Source organism: Erpetoichthys calabaricus, chromosome 8 (genome assembly GCF_900747795.2).
Source record: "Erpetoichthys calabaricus chromosome 8, fErpCal1.3, whole genome shotgun sequence".
Classification (NCBI taxonomy): domain Eukaryota; kingdom Metazoa; phylum Chordata; class Cladistia; order Polypteriformes; family Polypteridae; genus Erpetoichthys; species Erpetoichthys calabaricus.
The window spans coordinates 13,036,532-13,061,882 of NC_041401.2; the positions used below are offsets into that span (position 1 = coordinate 13,036,532).

Here is a 25,351-nt window from a genome sequence, read left to right on the forward strand (position 1 = left end):
AGTCGGAAACTATTGGACCGAGAAACCAGGTATGCGGCAGTGGAGCAAGAAACCCTGGCGATTAAGTGGGCGATTACTCAGCTGAGATACTACCTCTTAGGCCGGTAGTTCACCCTTGTTACGGACCATGCTCCACTACAGTGGATAGCCTTGCACAAGGAGTCGAACCCTTGTGTCACAAGGTGGCTTTTGGATCTGCAGTCTTACAAGTTTTTGGTCGGTTATCATCGGGGTTCCCTGCAAGCCAATGCCCTTTCTAGGTGTCACGACCTCACGGCCAGATACGCCCGACCTGAGGGGTTTGGGCTGAGGGGGGGTTGTGTCACACACGTGTGCATGGGAGCCAGCCACAGGGACCAAAAGAAAGGAATTCTATGTCCAGCCGGATGGTGGTGGGGTGCATTCAACCCTCTTATTTTGTCCCCGCAGACCAGACACGGGAAATTCCACCTGAATATGAAGATGTCACTTCCTGTCCCGGCCCCAAGGACCACATCACTTCCGCCAACCTCCCTATAAAACCCACTCCCTTCCTCTGTTGATCAGTTCCGTTTTGGACTCCGTTCTGTACATTATTGTGCTGAATATTTTGCTTGTTTTGCAGCCAAGGTCAAGTACATGGGTGGCTGCCCCAAACCTTTGTCTTGTGTCAAGGCGTCTTATTTTACAATATACATACACACACACACACACCAAATCAAGTATATATAAATAAATACACAGAAATATATGTATACTGTATTCTTACCTGCACAGCAAGGGATGAAGCGTGATCTGAAAGCAATATCTGATCATCTATTTAAAAACAAATGCATGAAAATTACATTATTAAAGTGCATTTAACACCATTAAATGCCCTTTGTAAGATGGAAACATAAAGAAGTCTTGCTGAAGCCCTAAATAAAGTATTTATACAAGCAGAGTAAAGGTATGGTGAAATTGAGGTGGTTGCTTTCATTAAATAAGTGTTGCAAACCTTGTCTTAGGCTGTCACAAGAAAGAAAGATGACAAGTTCACTGCAATAAAAATTCAATGGATAGAGGACTGGGGCTGGTAACTATTAGTCTTCATTACTTTGCAGTCCTCTGACAACTGTAGCATGCTGCTGAGCCCCAAATGGGGGCTATAATGTGATCTTATGATATATGAAGAGCTGCTAAAGGGAGCCTGAACCATCCTACTCTGTTTTAACAGTTTCCCCCTCTTATGCTTGCTTTCCTTGCTTTTTTTCTCCCCCTTCTCCTCTCCTTGCCAGAAGCCTGCTTACCACAAGTCTTCAATAATATGCTGCCTCAGCTGTTAGTGCAGTAAATCTACCCAGCCCACCCCATCGTTTGCTTGGCTGCCTACATTGGCTAATAGACAGGGTCAATAACAAAATAAAGCATCCTGTATTCTCTGCTGATGGGGGTGTGGGCCAGGGGAAACACATACAGAAATATTTCCCTTATGGAACTTTATTTAAAAAAAAAAACAAAAAAAAAACACGCAATTAACAAAACTGAAAAAACAATCCTTACACTACTTGTTTAGCCTCCTCTGGTACAATAAATCTATAGAATCCACACAGAAGTTCATCATCGTCTGTTTGCACATAAACAGCAGCACTGTTAATTGTTAAATGAACTACTCACCCTTCAGAGGCTGATACAGAGTTGCATTTTCAGGCCATGGTTCAACAGCTGTAAGAAACAAGCAGGAAGCAGTTTAGTATGCCTGTAAACAAAGCTTTTATAGCACTGTTTAGCTGTATGCCACAGTGTTATGGTAGGAAGCTATCACTACCTTGTTCTTTTGTCAACAGACAGTACACATATTCACAAACATGTTTATGTATGCCCATGCAAATCATTATCTCATTACTTATTAAAAGCAAAGGATTAGGCATTGTTTTTTTTTTGGTTTATTAATTCATTATTTAAAGTACTGCCAACACAGGAAATGTTGAAACACTGAATACACAAAAAAACAAGTGGTAACACACCACATTGGCCGAAGCCTTTAATGTGAATTAAAAAAGACATTTCCGGAACATCAAATATTAAAAAGTCAAGTACCTTAGTGGTATAATTAATGAGAAACAAAACTGACAATGCATATTAATCAAGAATTACTCTTTAATGAAATTAAAGCAGAATAAATCTAATTCCAAACTATATTTATTCCACATTACGCTTGGAATAAATGGTGAGAGGTTCAGGAAGGCAGAGTAAAACAGCCAGACAAACTGGAAAGTGTGGAAATAAAAGTGAGTGACAAGGATGCTCAGGCAGATTTTTTGTGTTCGGTCTTAAGATGGCAAATGACAAAGATTTTAAAATATTCAACGCTAACCTTGTTCTTAAATCTTAATTTTTATATTATGTGAAACTAAATGATGGCATTTAAAACTAACCCTTTATCTTCCCTTTTCTGATGGTTGCCTTTTGACCCCATTCTAGATCTTTTCATTTTCTGTAGACAAGCTTTCCTCCCCCACATTATCTTTGTATCTCTTTTTCAATAATACTTAATTTTTTGATAGATTTTCCTTTTTTCCACCACCACTTTCTTCTAATATCCAGTTTCCCAACACTATCCTTACTTCACCACTACCACTTCAACTGATATGGTAAAGTGATGAGTTTACCTCTGACTACAAGTATTGACTGTCCATAACTGATTACCAAGTGAGGAGACAACTGGGGATGCTACACAGCAAAAGCTGCAGGACCAGATGAACCAGTATTTGTGTTCTTTTTTACCTGTTCAGCCTATCACTAAAACTCCATAAAGCACCTCTGCTGTGGAAAACATTCTGCATTGCTCCTGTTCCACAGAAGGTAGGCAACTCTTAAGCTAATGATTACAGATCAGCGGCCCTTATGTCCCACATCATGAAGCCCTTTGAGAGGCTGGTACTGAACAATAGGAGTCCTCTTGTGAAAGACCACATGGATCCATTGCAGTTTGTCTGTCTATCAAACACTGAAGTGGAAGATGCAATTATCTATCTGCTCCACAAGGCTTACTCCCATCTGGAAAAAGCTGACAACACTGTACAGTTTTTTAATTTCTCCCATCCCTTCACTACCATCTGGCCATCTCTGTTAAGGGTTAAGCTCAGACATATGCAGGAAGATGGACCTATGGCATCCTGAATAATGGACTGTCGGGCAGAATGCAATTTATAAGGCTCTAGGACTATCTCTGATAAAGATGTGAGTGACACTGGAACACCACAATGAACAGTACTCTCTCTTTTTCTCTTCACCCTGTACACCTCTGACTACAAAAACAACACCAGGTCATGACCCTTGCTGAAATTATCTGATAATTCTGCACTAATGCAGTGTATTGACAAAGGGGATAAGACAGGGTATAGGATCAGGCACAAATCTTTTTTCTTGGCACAAAGAGAATCACCTTCTTTTTATTTACATCAGCCAAAACAAGAAACTAGTTATTGACATTCACAGTATCAAAGTGCCTCTACATCCAATCACAATTCAGGTAATGGATGGTGCATTGCTACAAATACTTAGGGGTCCATATCAATGACAGGTTAGACTGGTCTTGTAACACAGAGGAATTATATAAAAAAATGCAGAGCAGACCAAGTTTAAGAAACACTGTCTTAGGAGACTACACTACTTTAATGTGGGCAGAGATGTCATTCACGTGCTTTCCTACAGTGTGGTGTGCTGAGCCAGTAAAATCATTTCAAAAGAAGGCCAGCAAATCAACAAATTAATTAAGAAGGTGGTAGTAGAAAAGGAGAGAATTAGAACAAAACTGACTACCATTATGAAAGTTAGTGTGTCATAGAGATGTGCAGTATCATTCAGAGACAAAACAACAAATAATTCAGCAGAAGCGTGTTAAGAAATGTTACTGCGGCTTCTTTATTCTGGGAGCAGTGTACCTTTGCCCAGTGGAGGCTGGATGGTCTTTTTGTCTGGGACCCCTACAGATTCTGTTTTTTTTTTCTCCAGCTAAACTGCAGTTTTTTAGTTCTTAAAAAAACAATTCTATATTCAATGACTCTATTTCTCTTAACTATTTATGTATGTTATTTAAGTGTGCATTATTTATTTTTGAATAATATTTGCACTTAACTATTCTTATCTAATTTTTTTTTCTTTGCATTTAACTACTTCTTTGACGTTTTGTAAAACACTTTGAACGACATTGTTTGTATGGAAATGTGCTATAGAAATAAATATTCTTATTGTTTATAATGTCACATTGTGACTGTGGCTGTTTTTTTTATCTTTAGTCAAGTCAGAAGTTTTCTTTCTTTTTAGTATTTCTGGTGTGTATTTGATGGAAGCTGTTGTTGTTTGTTATAATACATATTTATTTATTGAGCTTCTGTAAAAAGTAAAATTGCTCCCATTGAACCAAATACAGTATGTACTATCTGTCTAATTCGTGTATATTCCACTTCAGATACATTTAAGAAGTTTAAACAGTTGAAAGGTGTTTCTAATCTAAGGAATTAGCCTAGTCCCGATATAACATGTCTTAATTAGACAGAGTGTGGGACTGGACCGCGTGTCTGCCAGGGGGGTTGCCAACCGGGATCCCGAGTTGTTTTGTCGTGTAGTGGGTGCGGCAACACATTGTACCAGTGCATGCTCCCCAACTTGACTTGAATTAGACAGAAATGCATTAGTGTGCATATAATAAACCTTTTACTTCCCACCGTTTCAAAAATCCGCAATGGACTGGTGCCACATCAATGGCTGGTTTCTGCCTTGCACCTAATGCTGGGCTCTATCCCCCCTAACCCTGAATTGGATTAAGAGGGTTTGTCAATGTTATCTCATTACAAAAGAAACATATCTGAATAGAATGGAGATATTTAAAAAGATAAAACTAGCAATATTCTCAATTGTAATGTGACTGTCAAAGAAAGATGAAAGAGTTTTGGGTAACTTTTGCAATTGTTGTGAAAGTCAGCTTGGTTTGTCCTTTTCCAAAGATGCATAAGTATGACCTCTCGTGCCTGATGAATGACCATTATATGCTAGATCTTTTCAATATGCTTTGCTGAAATCAAACAGTAGCCAGATTCCTTTCTCATTAAGGATAATGGAAAAATAACTGACCTACACTGGATTTTCCTTTTGTTATTTTGGTAGCTTTAAACTCTCAATTTTTCCTTTTCAGTATGGTTAACACTCTTTTTAGATTCTCAGCCAACATCGTGATAATTGTGTCCCTAGTATTAGTATACACTACTTAAAAATGTTAGTAGTAACTTATAATAATACAGCTTTATTTTAACAACTAAATAAACATTTTTAAAGATTGCAATTAATTTAGACCAACATCTTAAGACTACATCACCTGCAGCTATAAAAGTATGATAAGTGCTGCAAAGAATAAATGCCCATGGGATATGGCTGTGATGCATGTTTCTAAAACGAAGTAGTTAACTTAAAGGTTCACTTATACGAGAGTTATCTACAACATACTGTATCAGTAATATGAACAAAAAGTGGACTAACGTTTGGCAAGGCAGAGTACATTAAAGAATGTCTTTCAATAACCACGGAGGGTACTGATAAATCTAATACGTTCAAACAAATTATTCTATCATGAAATACAGGCTAAACCTGCTAGTGTTTTGTTTTACTCAGTTAAACTGAGTTAGTTATTGAGCTTGCTTTAATGTTTCATTGGCTAAAATGGGTTTCCTAACACTGACACGCAAGTTATTTGGTCAATTTATTACATTTACAGCCTAATTAAACTTACTATATAATTGACAAAAGATGTCACACAGGACATCACCTGCTCCAAAACCTTCACTCTGGTAAATGATTTAGGTCATTTAAAAGTTAAGAAGTGGTGAGACAGCCTTTTGCTGTGATGTAAAAAAACAAAACAAAAATGAGAATACTTTACCAATAGAGATGCAACAGGATAACACTGTGGGTCATTTTAAGAAACAACTTTTTTAATTTTGCTTTTTCACAGTTATATTTTTGTTCTACTCTTAATAGACTATACATGCATAGAATTGTCATTTTCTGCTTTCTTTTCCATTTTTTTCTGTGGTGGCATTTGGCTGCGGCACCACCACCACCACCTATGTAATCCAAAAACTGTGCAACCGTTTGCGATGCTCAAATGAAACCAGATACCCCAACTATCCACCAGACCCACTGCATCAAATTGCCTAGGACAAAGCCTACAAAACAATAAAGAACTAGATAATAAAACTTATGTTAGGAAGAATGTCCAATCAGGATGGGGTGGTCTTTTGGCCTTAGAACTCCTGCAAATTTTGCTTTTTCTACACCTTATGGCTCTGGAATTTTTCTCCTTTAAATTTTACTTGTCTGTGCGCCCTGGCTATGACCTCACCATCAGACTAGTTTTTTTTTAATTTTACTTTTCTTATAATTTTATATAAATTTTATTAGGTGTACAGTATATTGCTTTATTTTTTGTATTTTATGTATTCATTATTATTCTAATCTAATGTGAATTTGCTATTCTTTTCTTGAAACTATTTCTTTGATATCTCATAAAGATCTTTGAGCTATATCCCGTGTATGAAAGGTCAGGTTAGGTTGGGGAGCATGCACTGGTACAGTGTGTTGCTGCACCCACCACATGACGAAACAGCACCCACCACATGACGAAACAGCCAAGGATCCTGGTTAGCAACCCCCCCAGGCAGACAGCGTGTCCAGTCCCACCCTCCCTCGCCGCAGCCAGGTGTTACGTGGGCGTCTACTTGTCCTGGTCCAGCCACTCAAGTTCTCAAAAATGAGGATCCTGTGAACTGGATCACCCTCAGGGTATCACGACACATGGCCAACACAAAGTCAAACCAGTGGAACGTAAGGATTCCCCGAAGAGACACAGTACCAAAGAAGTCCAGTCTTCATCTTAGGTCACTGGATAGCGTCCATGTCTCACAACCTTATAGCAAGACAGGAAGCACCAGGACTCTAAAGACTTGGACCTTTGTCCTTTTGCAGAGATATGAGGAGGGCCACAAACCCCTTTCCAGCGACCTCATGACTCTTCATAGGAAGAGTCACTAGAGATGTACTATAAAATTAAATATTGTTGTTAAACTAAGATATCTAAATAATTTCACTCCCATAGCTATAGTCCCCACAAACCAATAATTTAGCCTGTCTTTCAGTAAGTGTGTGAGTGCACACTATACACACACCCTTTCATTTACACATTTCCTGTATAATTACATTATTCTATAAACATTTAAAATGTATGTTATTTAACTTGCATCATTTCTGTTATTTGTACTGTATGTGATGCTGTTTTCTGCCAATAAGCAGCTCCAAAGCTACCAATATAAATCCCTGTACATTAAAAACTGGCAAATAAAAGTTATTCTAATTCTGAAGTGACAAACAGGAACAGAATCATTGTAATACACAACCCCATTCCCACAGATCCTCTTTTCAATTACATGTTGGTCCATTAGGCCAGAAATTTTGGGCACTCCTTGTCTGAATGATTCCTTCGTCTAACTGTATGTGAGCCGAACCAACCCCAACCTGGAAAAATCAAGATTTACCTATGGTATACACAATAGATTGTAAATTTACCTTCTACGGTGCCTAGGTCATCGATTTTCTTAATTTTTTTTTCTTTCAGATTGGCAGTCTCAGAGACAAGTGTGGGACACAAACCTATGACTACATAGCAATGATGTGGCATCACAAACATCTGCATGGATGTTACATTAATTGGCGATTCTAAATTACCTTACTGTAATTAATTAGCAATTCTTAATTGGCTTACTGTGACTTGATTATGGATATGTATATGAATATGCATTGTAATGGTCAAATTCTACATCAAGAGTTGGTTTCTGCCTTTGACCCTGCACTCCCTTGATGGGAAGGGTTACATGTAATTTCATGTGTGAATAATTATATTTATTCATATTTTCTAATTCTCTGCTGTAATTTTTGGAATGATGATACTAGAAACTGCACTTGTTTATTTTACCCATATTAGCACTTCTCATACATACACCATCTTCACAGAACTAGCAAGCCAACCTAAACTGTCACTTAAATCGCACAGACCATGTATTTGTACATTCTAGATGATGCATTAAACACATTACTGCGCAGTGCCCAGAAACTCAGACAAAAACTCTAAAAACAAATATGTTTTGCTATAATTTTTGAAGAAAAAAAAAAATATATATTTAGAAATTTCTTCTCTAACTGGAGGTACTGGGTTGGTCATATCCTGAAGGGAAATATCTTCCAATTGAAGTGATCTTTCATAGAATGCATACATAGTTTTTATGACACACTAGGTGAGCTGCTTTACAAATGCCCAGTGAAGCAGATAATGAATATTGGCTCCTAAGTAGTGCATAGGAAAAAGCATATATCCACGACGTGAGGGAAATAAAAAAAAGTCTGTCTATTAATAAAACATTATATAAAATATATGCACAAATATATATGTGTGTATATTAATATATGCATACACACATACATACATACACACACATAGTACTAGTGAAAAGTCTCAACGCTCCCAGAAATGTTTTTTGATCAAAATACCATTACATTGATTTAAAAATATAGCCAACACATCTCTAATGTTGCTAATGACTATTCCTGCTTGAAATGACTGATTTATACGTCATTATTCACCTATGACTGCAAAGCCCCACTTTCAGCAGCTATTGTTTCAGTGTCTTAATGGCAAACTCCCTTAGCTTACCTCTAATTAGTCATTTTAAATGCTAATTGGTTAAAAAAGAACCCTTTGCAATTGCATTAGCATTACTCATGGATAACAGTGTGGGCAACCCTAATCTAGAAAGACACAAAAGCTAAAATATATTAAAATGCACCTGCAACAGTTAAACTTCAGTGTCACTGAGAAAAAATGTCAATGCTCTAAATTTCAACAATAAGCAGAATCAGAAATGAATAGTTTATTTTATCTCATTTATATGTTTTAAAATCTGACTTATGCCTTGATGCTTAACAATCTGACATACATGTAAAATTGGGCTTACCTTGCAGAGGACTGCCTAATTTGTGATCATAAATTACAAATTAATTTTCCAAACATACTTTTTTTCAACAACTTGTTATAGGGAGGTGGAGTCTATTTCAGAATAATAGATAGGAAGGAAACCGCTCTGAACAGAATGACAGTTTATTATTTACCAGTCCAACTCTACTATTCAAATATCTTGTATTCCTCCTTTTTTAAATGCTAAAAAAATATTTAAGAGCGAGCGTAATCTGTCTTAAGAAACAAGACAAGTAAAACATCCTTGATAGATGTTTGACCAGAAGTAAAATTTGAATATGCAGGCTGAAAGAACAAATGAAAAATAAATAAAAGCTAAACAGGTCAAACAAAGAAAATAGCTTAAAAGTGCTAGTTGAGCATGGAGTATATATGGCTCTTAATTTGTACTATAAATTACTATGTAAAACATATTCTGAAAAGGAAATAATTCATGTAAAAGATGATTGATCTACTGATTAATACATACAATGGTATGGAAAGAGATGGCAATACTGTGAACAGCATAGTCAGATCCCAGTAATGCTTGTTATTACATTTTCAATTTATAAGCATGTTATGGATGATTAATTGAACTTAAATCAGGATGGTGGAGCAGTGCTTAGCAATGGTTTCATACAGCTCCACAAGTCTAAGTCCATACATCTTCCTAGTAGAGCTTACACCATTTCAAGTGTTTGCATGGTATTTGTTCTCACTTTTATATTATGATTGTAGTGAAAAGTCAAGTAAAATGACACATTTAATGGGCTAACTAAAAAGATTACAATATGCAAGCTTTTGAGGCAACTCAGGCCCCTTCTTACATCTTGCCTGAAGAAGGGGCCTGAGTTTCCTCGAAAGCCTGCATATTGTAATCTTTTTAGTTAGCCAATTAAATGTGTCATTTTGCTTGACTTTTCACTACATTCATAATGGCTAACACGGTACAACACCCTAGTACCACAGACATATTACGATTGTCAACTTTATGTTGTGTGTTTGAGTGTGTGTGTGTGTGTGCGTGTGTGTATAAATATATACATGAAAGTGCCCTGTGATAAACTGGCACTCTGTCCAGGGATGGTTTATGTTCAAAGCTGATGGGACAGGTTCTCACCACATGCCAGTAAAAGCAAATAATCATGAGACAGAAAAAAGATTTATGAATGTCTGGATTTAGCAAATTATGCTATACTGATGCAGTTGTTAGTGTTGCTACCTCACAGCTCTAGGTACATGCATACAGATCTGAGTTCAGGTCACATCCATGTGCAGTTTGCAGTTTTTCCTCTTTTTATGGGTAGGTTTTCACTAGGTAGCCCAGTTTCCTCTCACATCCCATATCACGATGGGATGTGAATGTTCCAAACTCTGCAAACATTTCCTTACACAAAGTTTTGTGAGAATCTGGAAGTTAGCAAGCTAAAGCATTAACCAGGATTACTGAAAATGTTTCCAATTATACCATTCTGAATCTGGATAATTAAACATGATAGTGTGGGTGTGTTTGAAATTTTTTTAATGCTCTTTCACACGTGTGGTCATTTTATGTTGGCCATATAAGTGAGTGTGCTCTTCAACGTTATGACATTTTGCTGTACATTGCACTTACTCAATGCTGCCTGGATAAGATAAGACCTGCTTACAGTCAACCAGTAATGGAATGAGCAAGTTCTAAAAATCAATGACTGCAATTATATTTGTGTATTTACCCAATACCTTTATTCAAAGCAACTTACAAACTTTTTAAATGAAAACTCTCTCTTTCCAGACTAGCGTTTTTACATCATTTATGATATTTTCTTCAGGAATGGTGTAACAAAAACTTTTTCGTTTTCTTTTCTCTGCTGTCGCCTTGCCATACAGTTAATTTGCTGGATCATATGGTCACATTATTTTAATTATAATAATCACAGATACTGCCCACTGTATTTATGCATACTCAGTTACATAGGCTTCTTTGACACAGCCAATGGGTCTTGTGTCTAGTTTACAAGTTCTCTCTGTCTCTCCATGGGTTTTTCTCCAGTATTGTGGCTTTCCTACCATATCCAAAAATACATATGCTAGGCGTTTTACTTTTGCTGTATTAAATTTACAAATCAAATATAAATAACTGAAGACCAACATAAAATCTTCACAAAGTTTTACGCTTTACAGAAAACAAAGTTAGAAACAACACACATTAGCTGGCTTTAGTTAATCTTTGCTTCTTTTTTAAAAGAGAATTTAGGTTTCAAAATTTATGTTAAACTGATTCAGAAATTAAACATTCTTTGGATCAATTTCTTTGAATCTGAAATGACAGTGTTATACATCAAAACAATATTTTTAACTGTTGAGAAAGAGGCAAATGCAGATGTATATATAGTACTAATGTTGAAAATGTTAAAAAAAAAAAATCCATTTATAATTAAGGGTAACAATTCAAACTGGTCATAGTATGAGTGACTATGGATGTGCATATTTGTGCCCTCCAATATATTTGCAACCAGTCTGGGAATGTTTTGTGTCTTGTGTCCAATGCTGAAGAAACAGGCTCAATCATGGGTTTAAGAATTTAGGTGAGGATATGAATTAATATATGTATGTAATATGTACTACTATTGTTGCCAAAACTAATAAGGATGAACGACAATCAATATCCATCAAGTTAAAACACGTTAAGCTGTGTTACACCTTTCTAGTTCACATATTTGCATTTGTTTCTGCATGTTGGTGAAATGCACTGAACTCAAGTATTACCAGAGTCACTCAGGATTGCACTATGTACTATTTTATATTATCTGATTCTTTCATTTTAATCTCTCAGCTGTACCAAGCAGAACAAGATTGCTTGTTCTCTCAGTAGCAGATCATGAAGCAACACAAAAAATGGAGTACAAGAAGTTGAATTAGACAATTAGCAATGAAAGAAATGAAGATTATAGAAATACTGCAGAATTCCATTTCATTAGCAGCGGTCTGTCACTTTGAGTCCAGCTACAGTGTTTTTAAATAGTGCCATACCTAGTTGTGAAATGTCACACTCTCACAACCCCTACCTTTGGTTTACAGTGACAGGGGTTATCATTTAAATATACCCCTTTATGCAGGCAAATGTTCTATAACCTTTCCCTTTAAATGTGTGAGACAAAAACAAATTGAGCCTAGGTGTTAAGACATTTGACTTTAAAGTACAAGGTTACTGGTACAATCTTAGCCTCAGACTCACCATTGGACCCTATAAATGTCACTTAACCTGCATGTCCTCTAATCATAAAAGAAATGTACGTAAACAATTTAAATGTATCCTGTTCTTGTACATTTCTCTGGGTAATGGTGTCTGACACATACAGAAGAGGGAGAATAATGGTCATTGACAATATACATCTCAGAATTTTTTTTCATATAACAGTGTACTAAACAGTGCAAAAGCATGGCCATGGGTAGTCAAAATGTGAGAAAAACATTGTGCCTCCTTCTGTATGGCCTCTATGTTATGGGTCAAAATTTGGCTACCCAAGAAATCCAAAATAGCCAACTTCCTCAGTTAAAGGAATGCTACACCCAAAAATGATCACTTTTTCATCATTACTTACCCCACATGAGGTTTACAGACTTTTCTCGACCATCATTTACAAACAAAGGTCACATACCACATTAACAAAATTAAAATAAAAACATAAAATAGAAACCACACAACACTGAACAAAAAAAAGATTTTGCTTCCTTAACACTTTTGGGTGTATCTTGTAGATTCTGACCTGCTATTCACAAAAAATATCATCTTTAAACTTTCCTATCAAGTACCATTTTATTGCAATGATGAGACAATAAAGCAGTATATCCACAAAGATGATGAAGAAGAACAAGACATTACATTTATATAGCACTTTTCTCACTACTTAAAGTGCTTTACATGGAGAGTAAGGAGTACCTTCAATCACCATCAATGTGCAGCATCCGCCTGGATGACGCGATGACAGCCATTTTGTGTCAGTACACTTGCCATACATTAATTATTAGATGATGAAGGAATGAGAGAGACAGTTAACCAATTAGGGACATGGGATGATTAGGGGGCCAGAATAAGCAGACCGCGGTGGACAGTTTAGCCTGGATATTGGGAAATGAGCACTTTGGAATGAAGGTGGGGGGAATAAATATTAAAACTCACTAAATCCAACTCTTGGTCACAAAAGGGCCTTTGAGACTATCGCTACAGGCACAATGCAGGAACTAAATCTGGATGGAGCATAATACACCTGCACAGTCTACACACACATAAACGTTCAGACTGACAGAGGGCTAATTTGAAAAAACCTGTTAACGATGTTTGGAAATACAGTTGAATTTAATTCAAGGGTTAAAGTAAGGAAATTGGTTTAAAAGTTTTTAACTTCTCATTGTGACTGTTTGCACAGGGTTTTTAAAGGGAGTCGCTACATATGTATTTTCGATGCAGAACCTACTCTTGAATTAGGCAAATACAGTGTGATGCAGTATGGGGAGTGAGCCGAAGGGTTTACTAGATTACAAACAATGTTGTGGAATACACTTAAAATCATGAATAAACAAAGTTAATAGAACAATTAAGAATATGTTAACATAATTAATAACATGCAGCCATTGCAGATACATTTCCTTCTGCCTAGTTAATAATCCCAACTACTCTACACTCAAACGCCAAAGAGAGTCCTTTATATGCATTTGAAAATGCATCTTTCTTAATACAACTGACCTAGATGAAAAAGAAAAAAAAAAAAAACTGTAAAGTTTTAGATTACTTTACAGAAGCTGTTAAGCTGTATAAACAGGTGGCATTTTGTGCTTTACTGAACATAAATATTAAATTTGATTTTTTTACACATCACCAACGTAGCAATAAAATTACAGAATCTGTATTACTGAGCATACACTCATCCTACTTTAATAATACTGACATTTATATAAGTTTACATTATCTGCTCCACAGAGCTGATGCAAATACCAAAACAAGATCTACTTTAATATATATCTGCACGCTCCTCTGCTTCCAATACCAAACTACAGAAATACTGTTAGAAATGGGCAATAATTGGACCATATTGTATGACAAGTTACTTTTTTATCACTGTCACACAACTGGCGCATTAAGGTGGCCACATGTTGCAACAGTCACATTACATACGTCAAATTATATTAAACCATAGCAGTGGCAAAGCTTTCAAAAGGGCACTACCTGTCTGTCATCAGGAAGGCTGAAGCGACAAAGATGTGTAGTCCTGCTTTGCAACATTAATCATTAAAAGCACATGTGAAGGTACGGCAAATGAAAAGGAACCCACTGTTACAGTAGTCAATCAACGTGACAGAATCTCATTGTGGTGTCCCATTGGTAAAAACACATTTCCTTACTATATAAACCTTAATAAGTATCTAAATATACACATGCCAATCCTGGAGATTTTTTTGTGTTCTATCTGGTTTGGCTACTGATGTGGATCAGGATTTTCTAAAATAATGCTGGATTACCACAAAGTTTTTGTCAATTTAAGTAACACCCCAAGTCAATTTAAGATTAATCTGACATAACAGTCTATTAAAAGGAAAGTGTACATTAAAAACAGCATTTTAACATACAAACACCAAGCGAATGATGAAGGCAAAAAAAATTACAAAATACTGTAAGTACTTGTGATGGGCAGGTATATAAAAAATGTTTGAAACGGTTTGTATATTTCAATTATATCTTTTTAAATTAAAACCAGTTATTAGTTATAGACAAGAAAACAAAACTTTGATTTTACTAGCAAAAAAAATGAAAACCATCAAAATACCCACCCTAAGCTTTAAGAAATGGTAAATATTAAAGGAAACAAAAACTGATGGGGACAGAAGTCTAAAAGTCTGCCCTCAAATACAGTACACTAAAGAACAAGAAAAGTGAGGAAACTCCCATCACAGGGCAAATCCCCAGCCAGCTCGTGACCAACTGAACCACACTGAGCTCTCTCTGAATTGTAGAACGTGATGATTTGTTGATCCATGATACTGAAAGTTTAAAGAGGGCTAGTTAAAGACAGATGATGTTCAATGGGCCAAAGTAACAGCAGCAGGGTGTATCCAGTCTCAATGAATCTTCTGGAATCGACGCGCTATCGTGACCTGCATCACTTGCACATTCGCTCCTAGTTTCGCTCTTGACTGGAGACGATGCAGCGGACCGGGGTCACGGGAAATCTGTGCTTTCGCCTGTCTGTTTCAGGTCAGTCCCTGTAAGGCTGTACCTTGAGTTTGGACTTGATGCCTGTCTAGGCTTGGGTGTAGCTTTGGGTTTCTTTCCCGTTTCTTTCTGAGCTCCTTTCTTTCCACTAATGTTTATATATGACTGCAAAAACTGTAATAGAATCTCCTCGAGTTGGGTAAATACAGGATACCTCGGAATTATAAAAAATAAGAGAAAAAATAACACCGCTGCTAATGAAGTTCCGCTTCAGATGTCCATCTCCTGTATCAGATGAGACCAACTCCAGCAGGGTGTATCCAGTAGGAGGCCAGCATTAGTTCTGCAGCGTAGTAGCTCGAGTGATTACCCTCTGCTACAGTACAGAGAAAGAGAACCTGACGAGAGAGAGGGGTACATGCAAACAAAGAAATTGAGAGAGACATAGCCTTATAGAACCAGACACACAACTGGAATACACTTCCAGAATATGTGGGAGAAGGTGCCAGTGGTATTTCAGGAACAGAGATGAGAAAGTTTGTCTGAAGTCAAACCCAATTAAATGACACTTACATGAATTGAATATAATCGATATATTTCTGAACTGAGTGTGCAAATGATTGGTGTTTTTAAGATAAGTTTTCAACATTTCAAAATACAGAATTCCAACACAATGTAAAATCAAATGGAAGATTATAAGGCCAGGTGTTGAAAAGAAATATGGGTTTATAGGAAACTTTGCATGGCATGGAGTACAGAAAGGTAACAAAACTTGAAAAGTGCAAGTGGTTGACAGGGAGAGAAGAAGTAAGAGAAATTCAACATACTCTAAGCAGAGACCTCAGCTGGAGACAGGATGAGGAGAAAGCAGGAATGGCAAGCCTGAACTGCAAGGATTGTAAAGACTTGGTCAACAGTTATTGAAGATTTTCCTTAATGTGCAAATAAATACAAGGAGGTTGCGTTCATTGATAATTGTAAATTCTCCATGGATGAATGAGAACACAGATAAGTATGCAAGTGTGTCATGCAATGAAGCAGCAGACGGGCAAATCTTAGCTTCTGCTTTCCACCCACTGCTGCTGCTGGTATAGACTTTGGACCTCGACAACACTACAATATACTGTAAGGAGGTTCAGAAAATTAATGAATTAATACAGTACATGAATCAACAAACAAGCAAACAAAGAAACTTCCAAAAATGGCACACTAACATCAGTTATACTGAAAACAGCTGTAATTTGTTTCCTAGAAGTTTATTTCTTCATAAAATATCAACAAATAACCATATCTACATGCTACTGTTAGATACCTGACATTAAATATACTTCAGTACGCATTGATCCCCTGGGGTTTCGACAACATATCTATAAAATTCCAATATTAAATTACAAAGATGTCAACACAACCATTCCAGAACTTCCATTTACTCCATGAAAGACCATAATAGAACTAAGATCTGTGCTAATATTACTTTAAGCCTCAAATCTGTCTTGCACACCATCTGGTGAATATTCATTTGGTTTTATGCTCCCTATTTATGGGAACCCTAATTTGTTGGAACCGTCCTTAGGTTTGCTTATTAGGCTTAATTTTTTTAACATCTAATTCTTTGCAGTCTAAAACAATTAATTCTACCAGCAGGTACCCTGCCTGGCTTTTCTATGTTTATAATTTGCCTTGGTGGAAGCTAGTCACAAATGCAAGTTTCCTTTGATATTTGCAAGGATACTTATTTTATTGTTTTTCCTTCTGTTAACCTTACAAGAAAACTACATCAAAACAGTCTGAAGCGTTGACTTTAAGGATAGAAATGTATTCAATAAACACAAAGGCTTTCAACCCCCAAATTCTGCTATACTTTCCATCATCTGCCTTTATTTCCCCTCTTACAGGCTTGATCACAGGTAATTTGAAATTTCATTATATTCTAGGTGCTGTTGCTACATAAATAATGCTAGTTATAAATCCTCACAGGTGGCGCAGTGGTAGTGCTGCTGCTTTGCTGTAAGGAGACTGTGGACGATTGTGGGTTCGCTTCCCGGTTCCTCCCTGTGTGGATAGCGCTTTGAGTACTGAGTAAAAAGCTATATAAATGTAATGAATTATTATTATTATTAGTTCAGCTTTCTACACTGCACTGGAAGGTGTAAGTTATTGATAGGCAACAAAATAAGGAAGGGCTAGGAGAGATTTGGAAAAAGTAGATGACAATGCCTTTATTTGTTGTAAAGGAGAACATATGGTTGACTAAATTGAGTTTGACTTTAAATTCTCTTTATTAAACAAAAACTCTAACCAATCTTGTGACAAATTTGTGCTTTACTGAACTTAAACAGCATTTTCAAATCCACTCAGGACAATTAAAGGATTTTGAAAAGTATTCTGGCAGTATCAGGCACAAGCGAAAGACCAGAACTGGGCAGAGCATCATCCCAATGAAAAATACACTCGTGCATACTCACATTGAGCCAATTTAAAAACCTGGAGAAAAACTTAGACAGACAATGACCAGTTGCTGAATCTATTAAGTGTTGTTACTGTACCATCCTATATAAATATAAAATTTGATATTTATTTTTTTTAAGACATTGCCTACAGGTTATGGAAGAAGATGATTCGCTGTGGCAACCCCTAACGGGAGTGGACAAAAGATGAAAAAGAAAGACATTGCCTACAGGTCCAAAAAAAAAAAAAAAAGACTATTACTGAGCAAACACTCAGGCAACTTGAATAACACTGACATAACATTGGTACCAATGGTACTACGTTTTTCACTTAGCAATAAACTACTGTACTTTTTGCATTATTCACACATAGTTCCAGTGTGCTCTCATTCACAAGATATAGAGTGTACTGTGTATAGATGTGCACCACATTTTTACCTAGGAACACCTCCACTCACCCAGCTAGTCACAACTTTAAAAGATGCTATACAACAAGTACATTGTGCTATAAAACAAGACGATGTGCAGTGTGCAATTAAAAAGACAGCAATACCAAAAAGAGTGACAACATCTAAACATACCTATGTGTAATATGTAAAATATAAAGTATATGTAAAACGGTACACAACGTGTCTGCATTTATAAAGTGTTTTTGGTGTGGTGCTCACTACAGAACACAACCATATTAAAAAAAAAAAAAAAAAGTTGTTTGTGTTTATTTCAGCACCTTGCATCCAGCTGCTTCCAACATCACAACCAACTTTTCTACTGAGCTAATGTGACTGCAAGAGAAGATACAGTTAAGCATCCAAAAGGGTTAAGAAAGGAATTTGAAGAGACTGTCTCTCAGAAGTTGTATGCTTTTCACTTGTCAAAAATGTCTAAAAGTACATATGTATATATCTTAATTAAAATTACAATACTGATGAAAGTACAAAAAATGTAAAATGTTGTATATACTCTTGGAAAGGCTATATCTCATATACTATTTAACTATCCCAAACTTCAGATTACTGAAGACAAACATAATATGCATTTTTTGTTGATTACTACCATACATCTTGTAGTACTAGGGTGTTGTACCGTGTTAGCCATTGTGAATGCAGTGAGCAGTCAAGTGAAATAACACCTTTTAATGGCCAACTAAATTTTGTGTATTAGCAGCTAAGCAAGTTTCTCTCTTTTCTCGATGGTTTCAATTTGGCGACAGAGTCGCTTTCTTTGAGCTTCATCCTGTAGCCACCCATTTCCGGGCCGGACAGAGACAGACACACACACACACACTTCCACGCGTAGACGTTTATATATTTGATTATTTGACTGACACCTTTAGGCAAGGAAACTCACAAAATCTGAGATACAATTGATTAAATTGTGAATTTCCCACTGGGATTAATAAAGTATCTATCTATCTAAATTTCTTTTGTTTTTTTCCCCCCAACTGCAGCACATGCAGTGACTTGTTCATGGTCACACAGTGTCAGTATTTGGGTTTGAAGCCCAAAGCCTTAACCACTATAATAGCACCTGGTTAAATAAATAAAGAAAATACTCTATAACAGTGGATAGCCAACACGGTGCATGCGGGCACCCGGTCACCTGCAGGGGCCACCAGAGTTGCCCACAGGGCATGTTCTAAAAATAGCACTAGACACCATGGAGCGCTGTCTAAAAACTGTATTTAATTGTGTTGCTGTTCTTTTTGAATCAATAGCACTTGCATTGATGTAGATTTGGGGGGGTAGTTTGCAGTCAAAGTTCAATATCGTGCGCAAGATAAAGCTCCCTCTCACTCTTTGCCGAGACAAATAAACGGGCGCAGCTGTGATGGGGAGCTACACGCAGTTTTTACCCCCTAAAAATAAAGAAAAACATGGTAGAAAAGCTAAGGAAAATTTCCAATATATTAATAATATCATTAAGATGAACTGTGCAATTTTTTGTTATTCAGGAAGTTTGTATCAAACAAGTAGCCCTTCGTATTACTTAGCACCCTTGAAGCAGCTCTCGGTTTCAAAATGTTTGGTGACCCCTGCTCTATAAAGAAAAGTACTTAGTACATCTGATACACCTGTTTAAGCAGCACTATAATAATTACAAAATACCCTGGGTCAACCCACGTAACACAGCTGGTAAGGCATATATAAAGAATAAACTAGCAAACTAGATGTGAAAAAAATAAAATTGACAAGACACTGTAGTCTTGAGTACAAATACTTGAGAACAACGTAGTAGAACTACACAATCAGCACAGGTCAATTCACTTCTCATTTGGAGGCGTGTTAAGATTAAGGAAAAAAAAATACTGCTTAGTTGGTCCTTGATGCTTAATCAATAAATACCGGGGTGCGGAGGTTGACTTAATAATAATAACATAATAATACATTTCATTTACATAGCGACTTATTCACGGTCAAGTTCAAGTTCTGTTTGTAAAATGACTCACTACATTGGTTTGTTCCCATTTCAGCTTGTTTGATCATTAATAAAAAAGGGGAAACTCCGAAAATAATTTAAAAAAACTGTCATACATCGTACATTTATATAAAAAAAAACACTTCATAGATTGGATATTTACAATAATTACAACTAAGCAAATAAAGGACGCAACTTTTTTGAGTAACTATTCCTTCGCTTTTGAGAATAAACTAAAATGAATGCAGAGTTAGGCACACGTGTAACAGCTCTCAAGAACAACCTGCTAAACGTTACTCGCAGCACAGACCTGTAACTTATAACAGTTAGTCAGCCCAAATGAGGATTACCTGCTATCTGGGAGACGAACGCCTCTGCAGCCAGAGACATATCGACGAAATTGCTTCCGACAGAGTAATGAGCTACGTCAACCTGTTGTTTTTTTTAGGCACGTTGGTGAAGAACTTTTGCAGTCCCTTGAAACAAGCCACCAAGGTTAAAGGCGCCCTAAGCTGCACGCAGGGCACGAGCGCGAAACGTCAAAGACATAAACAGAGAGTTAAAGCGAGAACTTCCGGGGTTAGCGGAAGTTTAACTTCCGGTGGAAAGTGAAGCCTTGCTGTTTATAGAGCGTTGAGTGCATTGGTGTAGAGGACGCTGGATGGTCTGCGAGTAAGACGGTTAGAACGATGAGGTATTTTATCACGGGGCTCTGAAGACGTTTTTTCTAAAGTTACTTTAATTTATAATCAATGTTATTCGGGTTCAGAAACTCACTAGGATGCTTGGCATCAACTTTTCTGTTTTGTTTTCAATAAAATAGAAATTAGTACTTTTACATTATGTAATAAAGCCCGTGTTTTTTAAATTAAAGCAACTTACAGGCATTAAGCGACTAGTTCAATAGAACATTTATTCTATAGCATATTTTCAAACAAACAATGTAGCCCAAAGATGAAATAAAAAGGAAGTTAATATATAAAACAAAGAAATATGATTAGGCAATAATGTTATACAGTAAAAGGTAAGGTTGGATGGCCAGTGGGGCATAACAAAAAACAAAAAAACTCCAGCTACAAGTAAGAAAAAATAACCAGGGCTCTTCATATTTTTTCAATAAAAAATGCATTTTTGGAAAATGCTGGAAGTATATTTTGATAAATAGAGATGCCAAACTTTACCTTAGGGCAAGCACAATTTAATACAATTTATTTTTGTATTGTAGGCCAAAATCACACAAAAAGTGCCACAATGGGCTTTAACAGGCCCTGCCTTTAGACAGCCCCCCAAGCCTTGATTCTCTTAAGACGACAAAGAAAAACTCCCAAAAAAGATTTTTAATTAAAGCAACCTACAGGCATTAAGGGACTAGTTCAATAGAACAACATTTATTTCTATAGCATATTTTCAAACAAACAATGTAGCCCAAAGATGAAATAAAAAGGAAGTTAATATATAAAACATAAAGAAATATGATTAGGCAATAATGTTATACAGTAAAAGATAAGGTTGGATGGCCAGTGGGGCATAACAAAAAACTCCAGCTACAAGTAAGAAAAAATAACCAGGGCTGTTCACATTTTTTCAATTAAGAAAAATGCATTTTTGGAAAATGCTGGATGTATATTTCAAACTATAAAGAGATGTCCAACTTTGCCTGAGGGCAAGTACAATATAATACAATACAATTTATATTTGTATAGTAGCCCAAAATCACACAAGAAGTGCCACAATGGGCTTTAACAGGCTCTGCCTTTAGACAGTCCACCCGCCTTGATTCTCTTTAGACGTCAAAGAAAAAATCCCAAAAACAAAAACCCTAGTAGGGAAAAAATGGAAGAAACCTTGGGAAAGAGAGACCCCTTTCCAGGTAGGTTGGGCATGCAGTGGGTGTCAAAAAGAAGGCAGAACACAAGTAATCCTCAATACAATATAATAGTAAAATAAAGATATTACAAGTACAGAGCAGAATTCAACAGTAGATGATATCACATAAAACAATTTGGATTTGTTCAGTCATAACAAGATGTCTGTAAACACACAGACTGTGAAACATTTATAAATCTTCACTTCCCACAGCTACTGATGTCCATCCATCCACCCGTTTTCATCATTGCCGGCTCTATCATGTAGGTGAACTAGGCCGGTCACCTTGATTGGAAAAGTTTTCCGGGGGTGGCATTTTGTCAACTCTAATAGACGCCCAGCCCCTGATTTTTCTGCCATGCAACTTTTGCTTCCCAAACCTCTCATTCTGAAAGAATAAATGTCTGACTATTTTCACTTTCTAAATAGGACCCCCCATGATCTCTTTGATCCAACACAACATCCTTTGATACAATATGAATGTATAGCTCATGTGAAAATAAAGCCCTAAACCTCCCCCACCCCTTTCCATGCGGCAGTGATACTTCAAAGAGGACCACTCCCGTTTTTCTGCAGTAGTATTTACAGCAATTGCCTTCAGGACTCTGTGGTCTGTGCTTGATATTTTCACTTTTGTCTATGGCAGCAAAACAACTAGAGCTGGCATTGCACTTTCTAAACCTTCTTATCCAAGATAGAGTTGTGAGGAATCTGGAGGCAATCCCAGCAATCATCAGGCACAAGGCAAGAATGGGCACCAGCCCATCACAAAACATAAGAAATCAGACAAACGAGAGGAGACCATTTAGTACATCAAATCCATTTGTTTAGCCAATAGCCAAGCTGTCCCAGTATATCATTAAGACCATTCTTAAAGGTTGTGAAGATTTCTGCTTCAACTACAAATCTAGGACAGTTTGTTTCAGATTCCCACAAATCTTTGAAAAAAGAAGAACTTCCTGGCTTCAGTTCTAAATGCACTTCCCCCAGATGTGGTCTCAAATTATATATTCTAGCTACCAAAGCTGTTTGAACAAAGCAATGAGTAAAGGGTTTGAATAATTGTGTCAATGTGATATTTCATTTTTTATTTTTAATACATTTGTATTTCTGCTGTATTGAGTGTTGTTTAAAAAAGGAAAAAAATAGTTTAAATGATTTAAGCATGAGGCTGTAACATAAACTGTAAAAAGTGAAAGGGACTGAATATAAGAGACTTTGTGACTAACCTTCAGATTTCTTGTTTTGTATTTTATTCGTGTTTACATTTGCTCCAGATGGATTGGTAATACTAAATAGGTCGTAGTGTATGGTTGGTGTATGTGTGTGTGTGTTTGTGATGGACTGGCGCCCTGTCCAGGGTTTTTTCCACCTTGCGCACTATGCAAGCCGTTCAGCCCATCACAAAACATGGAAAGTGAGAGGATGCCTGAGGAGTGGAGACGAAGTGTACTGGTACAGATTTTTAAAAATAAGGGGGATGTGCAGAGCTGAAGTAACTACTACAAGGAGATAAAATCGATGAGCCACAGCATGAAGTTATGGGAAAGAGTAGTCATAAGCTAGGTTAAGTTGGGAGGTGATTATTAGTGAGCAGCAGTGTGGTTTCATGCCAAGAAAGAGCACCACAGATGCAGTGTTTGCTCTGAGGGTGTTAATGGAGAAGAATAGAGAAGGCCAGAAGGAATTGCATTGTGTCTTTATGGACCTGGAGAAAGCATATGACAGAGTGCCTCAAGAAGAGTTGTGGTATTATATGAGGAAGTTGGGAGTGGCAGAGAAATATGTAAGAGTTGTACAGGATATGTACAAGGGAACTGTGACAGTGGTGAGGACTGCAGTAGGAGTGATGGATGCATGGAGATGTGCTCTAGAGAGGAGAGGAATGAAGGTCAGTAAGAACATGACAGAATACATGTGTGTGAATGAGAGGAACGTCAGTGGAGTGGTGAGGATGCAGGGAGTAGAGATGGCGAAGGTGGATGAGTTTAAATATTTGGAATCAACAGTACAGAGTAACTGGGATTATGAAAGAGAGGTGAAAAAGAGAGTGCAGACAGGGTGGAGTGGGTGGAGAAGAGTGTCAGAAGTAATTAGTGACAGACGGGTATCAGCAAGAGTGAAAAGGAAGGTCTACAGGACAGTAGTGAGACCAGCTATGTTACATGGTTTGGCGACGGTGGCACTGACCAGAAAGCAGGAAACAGAACTGGAGGTTGCAGAGTTAAAGATGCTAAGATTTGCATTGGGTGTGACGAGGATGGACAGGATTAGAAATGAGCACATTAGAGGGTCAGCTCAAGTTGGACGGTTAGGAGACAAAGTCAGAGAGGCGAGATTGCGTTGGTTTGGACATGTGCAGAGGAGGGATGCTGAGAATATTGGGAGAAGGATGTTAAAGATAGAGCTGTCAGGCAGGAGGAAAAGAGGAAGGCGTAAGAGAAGGTTTATGGATGTGGTGAGAGAGGACATGAGGGTGATGGGTGTAACAGAGCAAGATGCAAAAGACAGGAAGATATGGAAAAAGATGAACTGCTGTGGCATCCCCTAACGGGAGCAACTGAAAAAAGAAGAAGAATTAGCTATTCTGAAATCCATGAAATTATGGAAATGCACTAAGTCAATCACAACAGGCCCATTTAAAGGGTGCCAACTAACCTGACATTTTTTCAATACAGGAAGAAAATCCACACAAAGACTACACATGTAACGGGGCCAAGCTTTAGACCATGTTTCTGTTAACCAAGGTGACATTTAAAAGTCAAGAAAAATACAATACACATCAATTCTTGACAAGATATTGCACATTTATCAAGAAGCTGAGAATAAAACAAAAAAAAATTGTATTTTATGTGAGTGGCTTACTGTCAATTGTGGGATTTTTTTTGAGGGGCCCAGTTAGACCCCGAAATTGAACCCAAACAAACACCTCTGTTTTATATGACTAGCTTAGGATCAATTGTTGGAGTTTTCCAGAGTGGCCCAGTCAGAACGTTGGTTGTGAGAATAGATAGATAGATATTTTAAAATAGATAGATAGATAGATAGATAGATAGATAGATAGATAGATAGATAGATAGATAGATAGATAGATAGATAGATAGATAGATAGATAGATAGATAGAACTTTATTTGTCCCCAGGGGGGAAATTTGTCTTTTACAGAAGCTCTTCAAATACATAAATAGGTAAATAAATAAATATACACACACTAGGATGACTATAAAGCAAGAAAATTAAAAAGAAACTTTCTGACTATGCTGTCACAGTCACAGCCAGGCATTATGCAGATGTAGTTGGTATAAATGACCCCCAGTGGCGTTTCTTAATACACTTCTTGTGAATAATTTGTTGTCTGAAAGTACTCCATGTTTGTGTGTCAGAGAGAGGAAATGCAGTATTGTTCATAATGGCA

General features: G+C 37.0%; 1 protein-coding gene across 1 annotated transcript in view; it reads right to left on the reverse strand.

Moving 5' to 3' along the window:
* Positions 1 to 20,657, reverse strand: part of mtx2 (metaxin 2) — a 58,332-nt gene extending 37,675 nt beyond the window's left edge. Inside the window, exons 1-3 of the mRNA XM_028806240.2 lie at positions 20,422 to 20,657; positions 1,636 to 1,683; positions 749 to 795 (exon numbers count right to left, since the gene is read on the reverse strand). Coding sequence (XP_028662073.1) covers positions 749 to 795; positions 1,636 to 1,683; positions 20,422 to 20,461 — 135 coding nt within the window. The 5' untranslated portion in view covers positions 20,462 to 20,657. The remainder of the gene's footprint in view (positions 1 to 748; positions 796 to 1,635; positions 1,684 to 20,421) is intronic.
* Between the last annotated feature and the right edge of the window lie 4,694 nt (positions 20,658 to 25,351).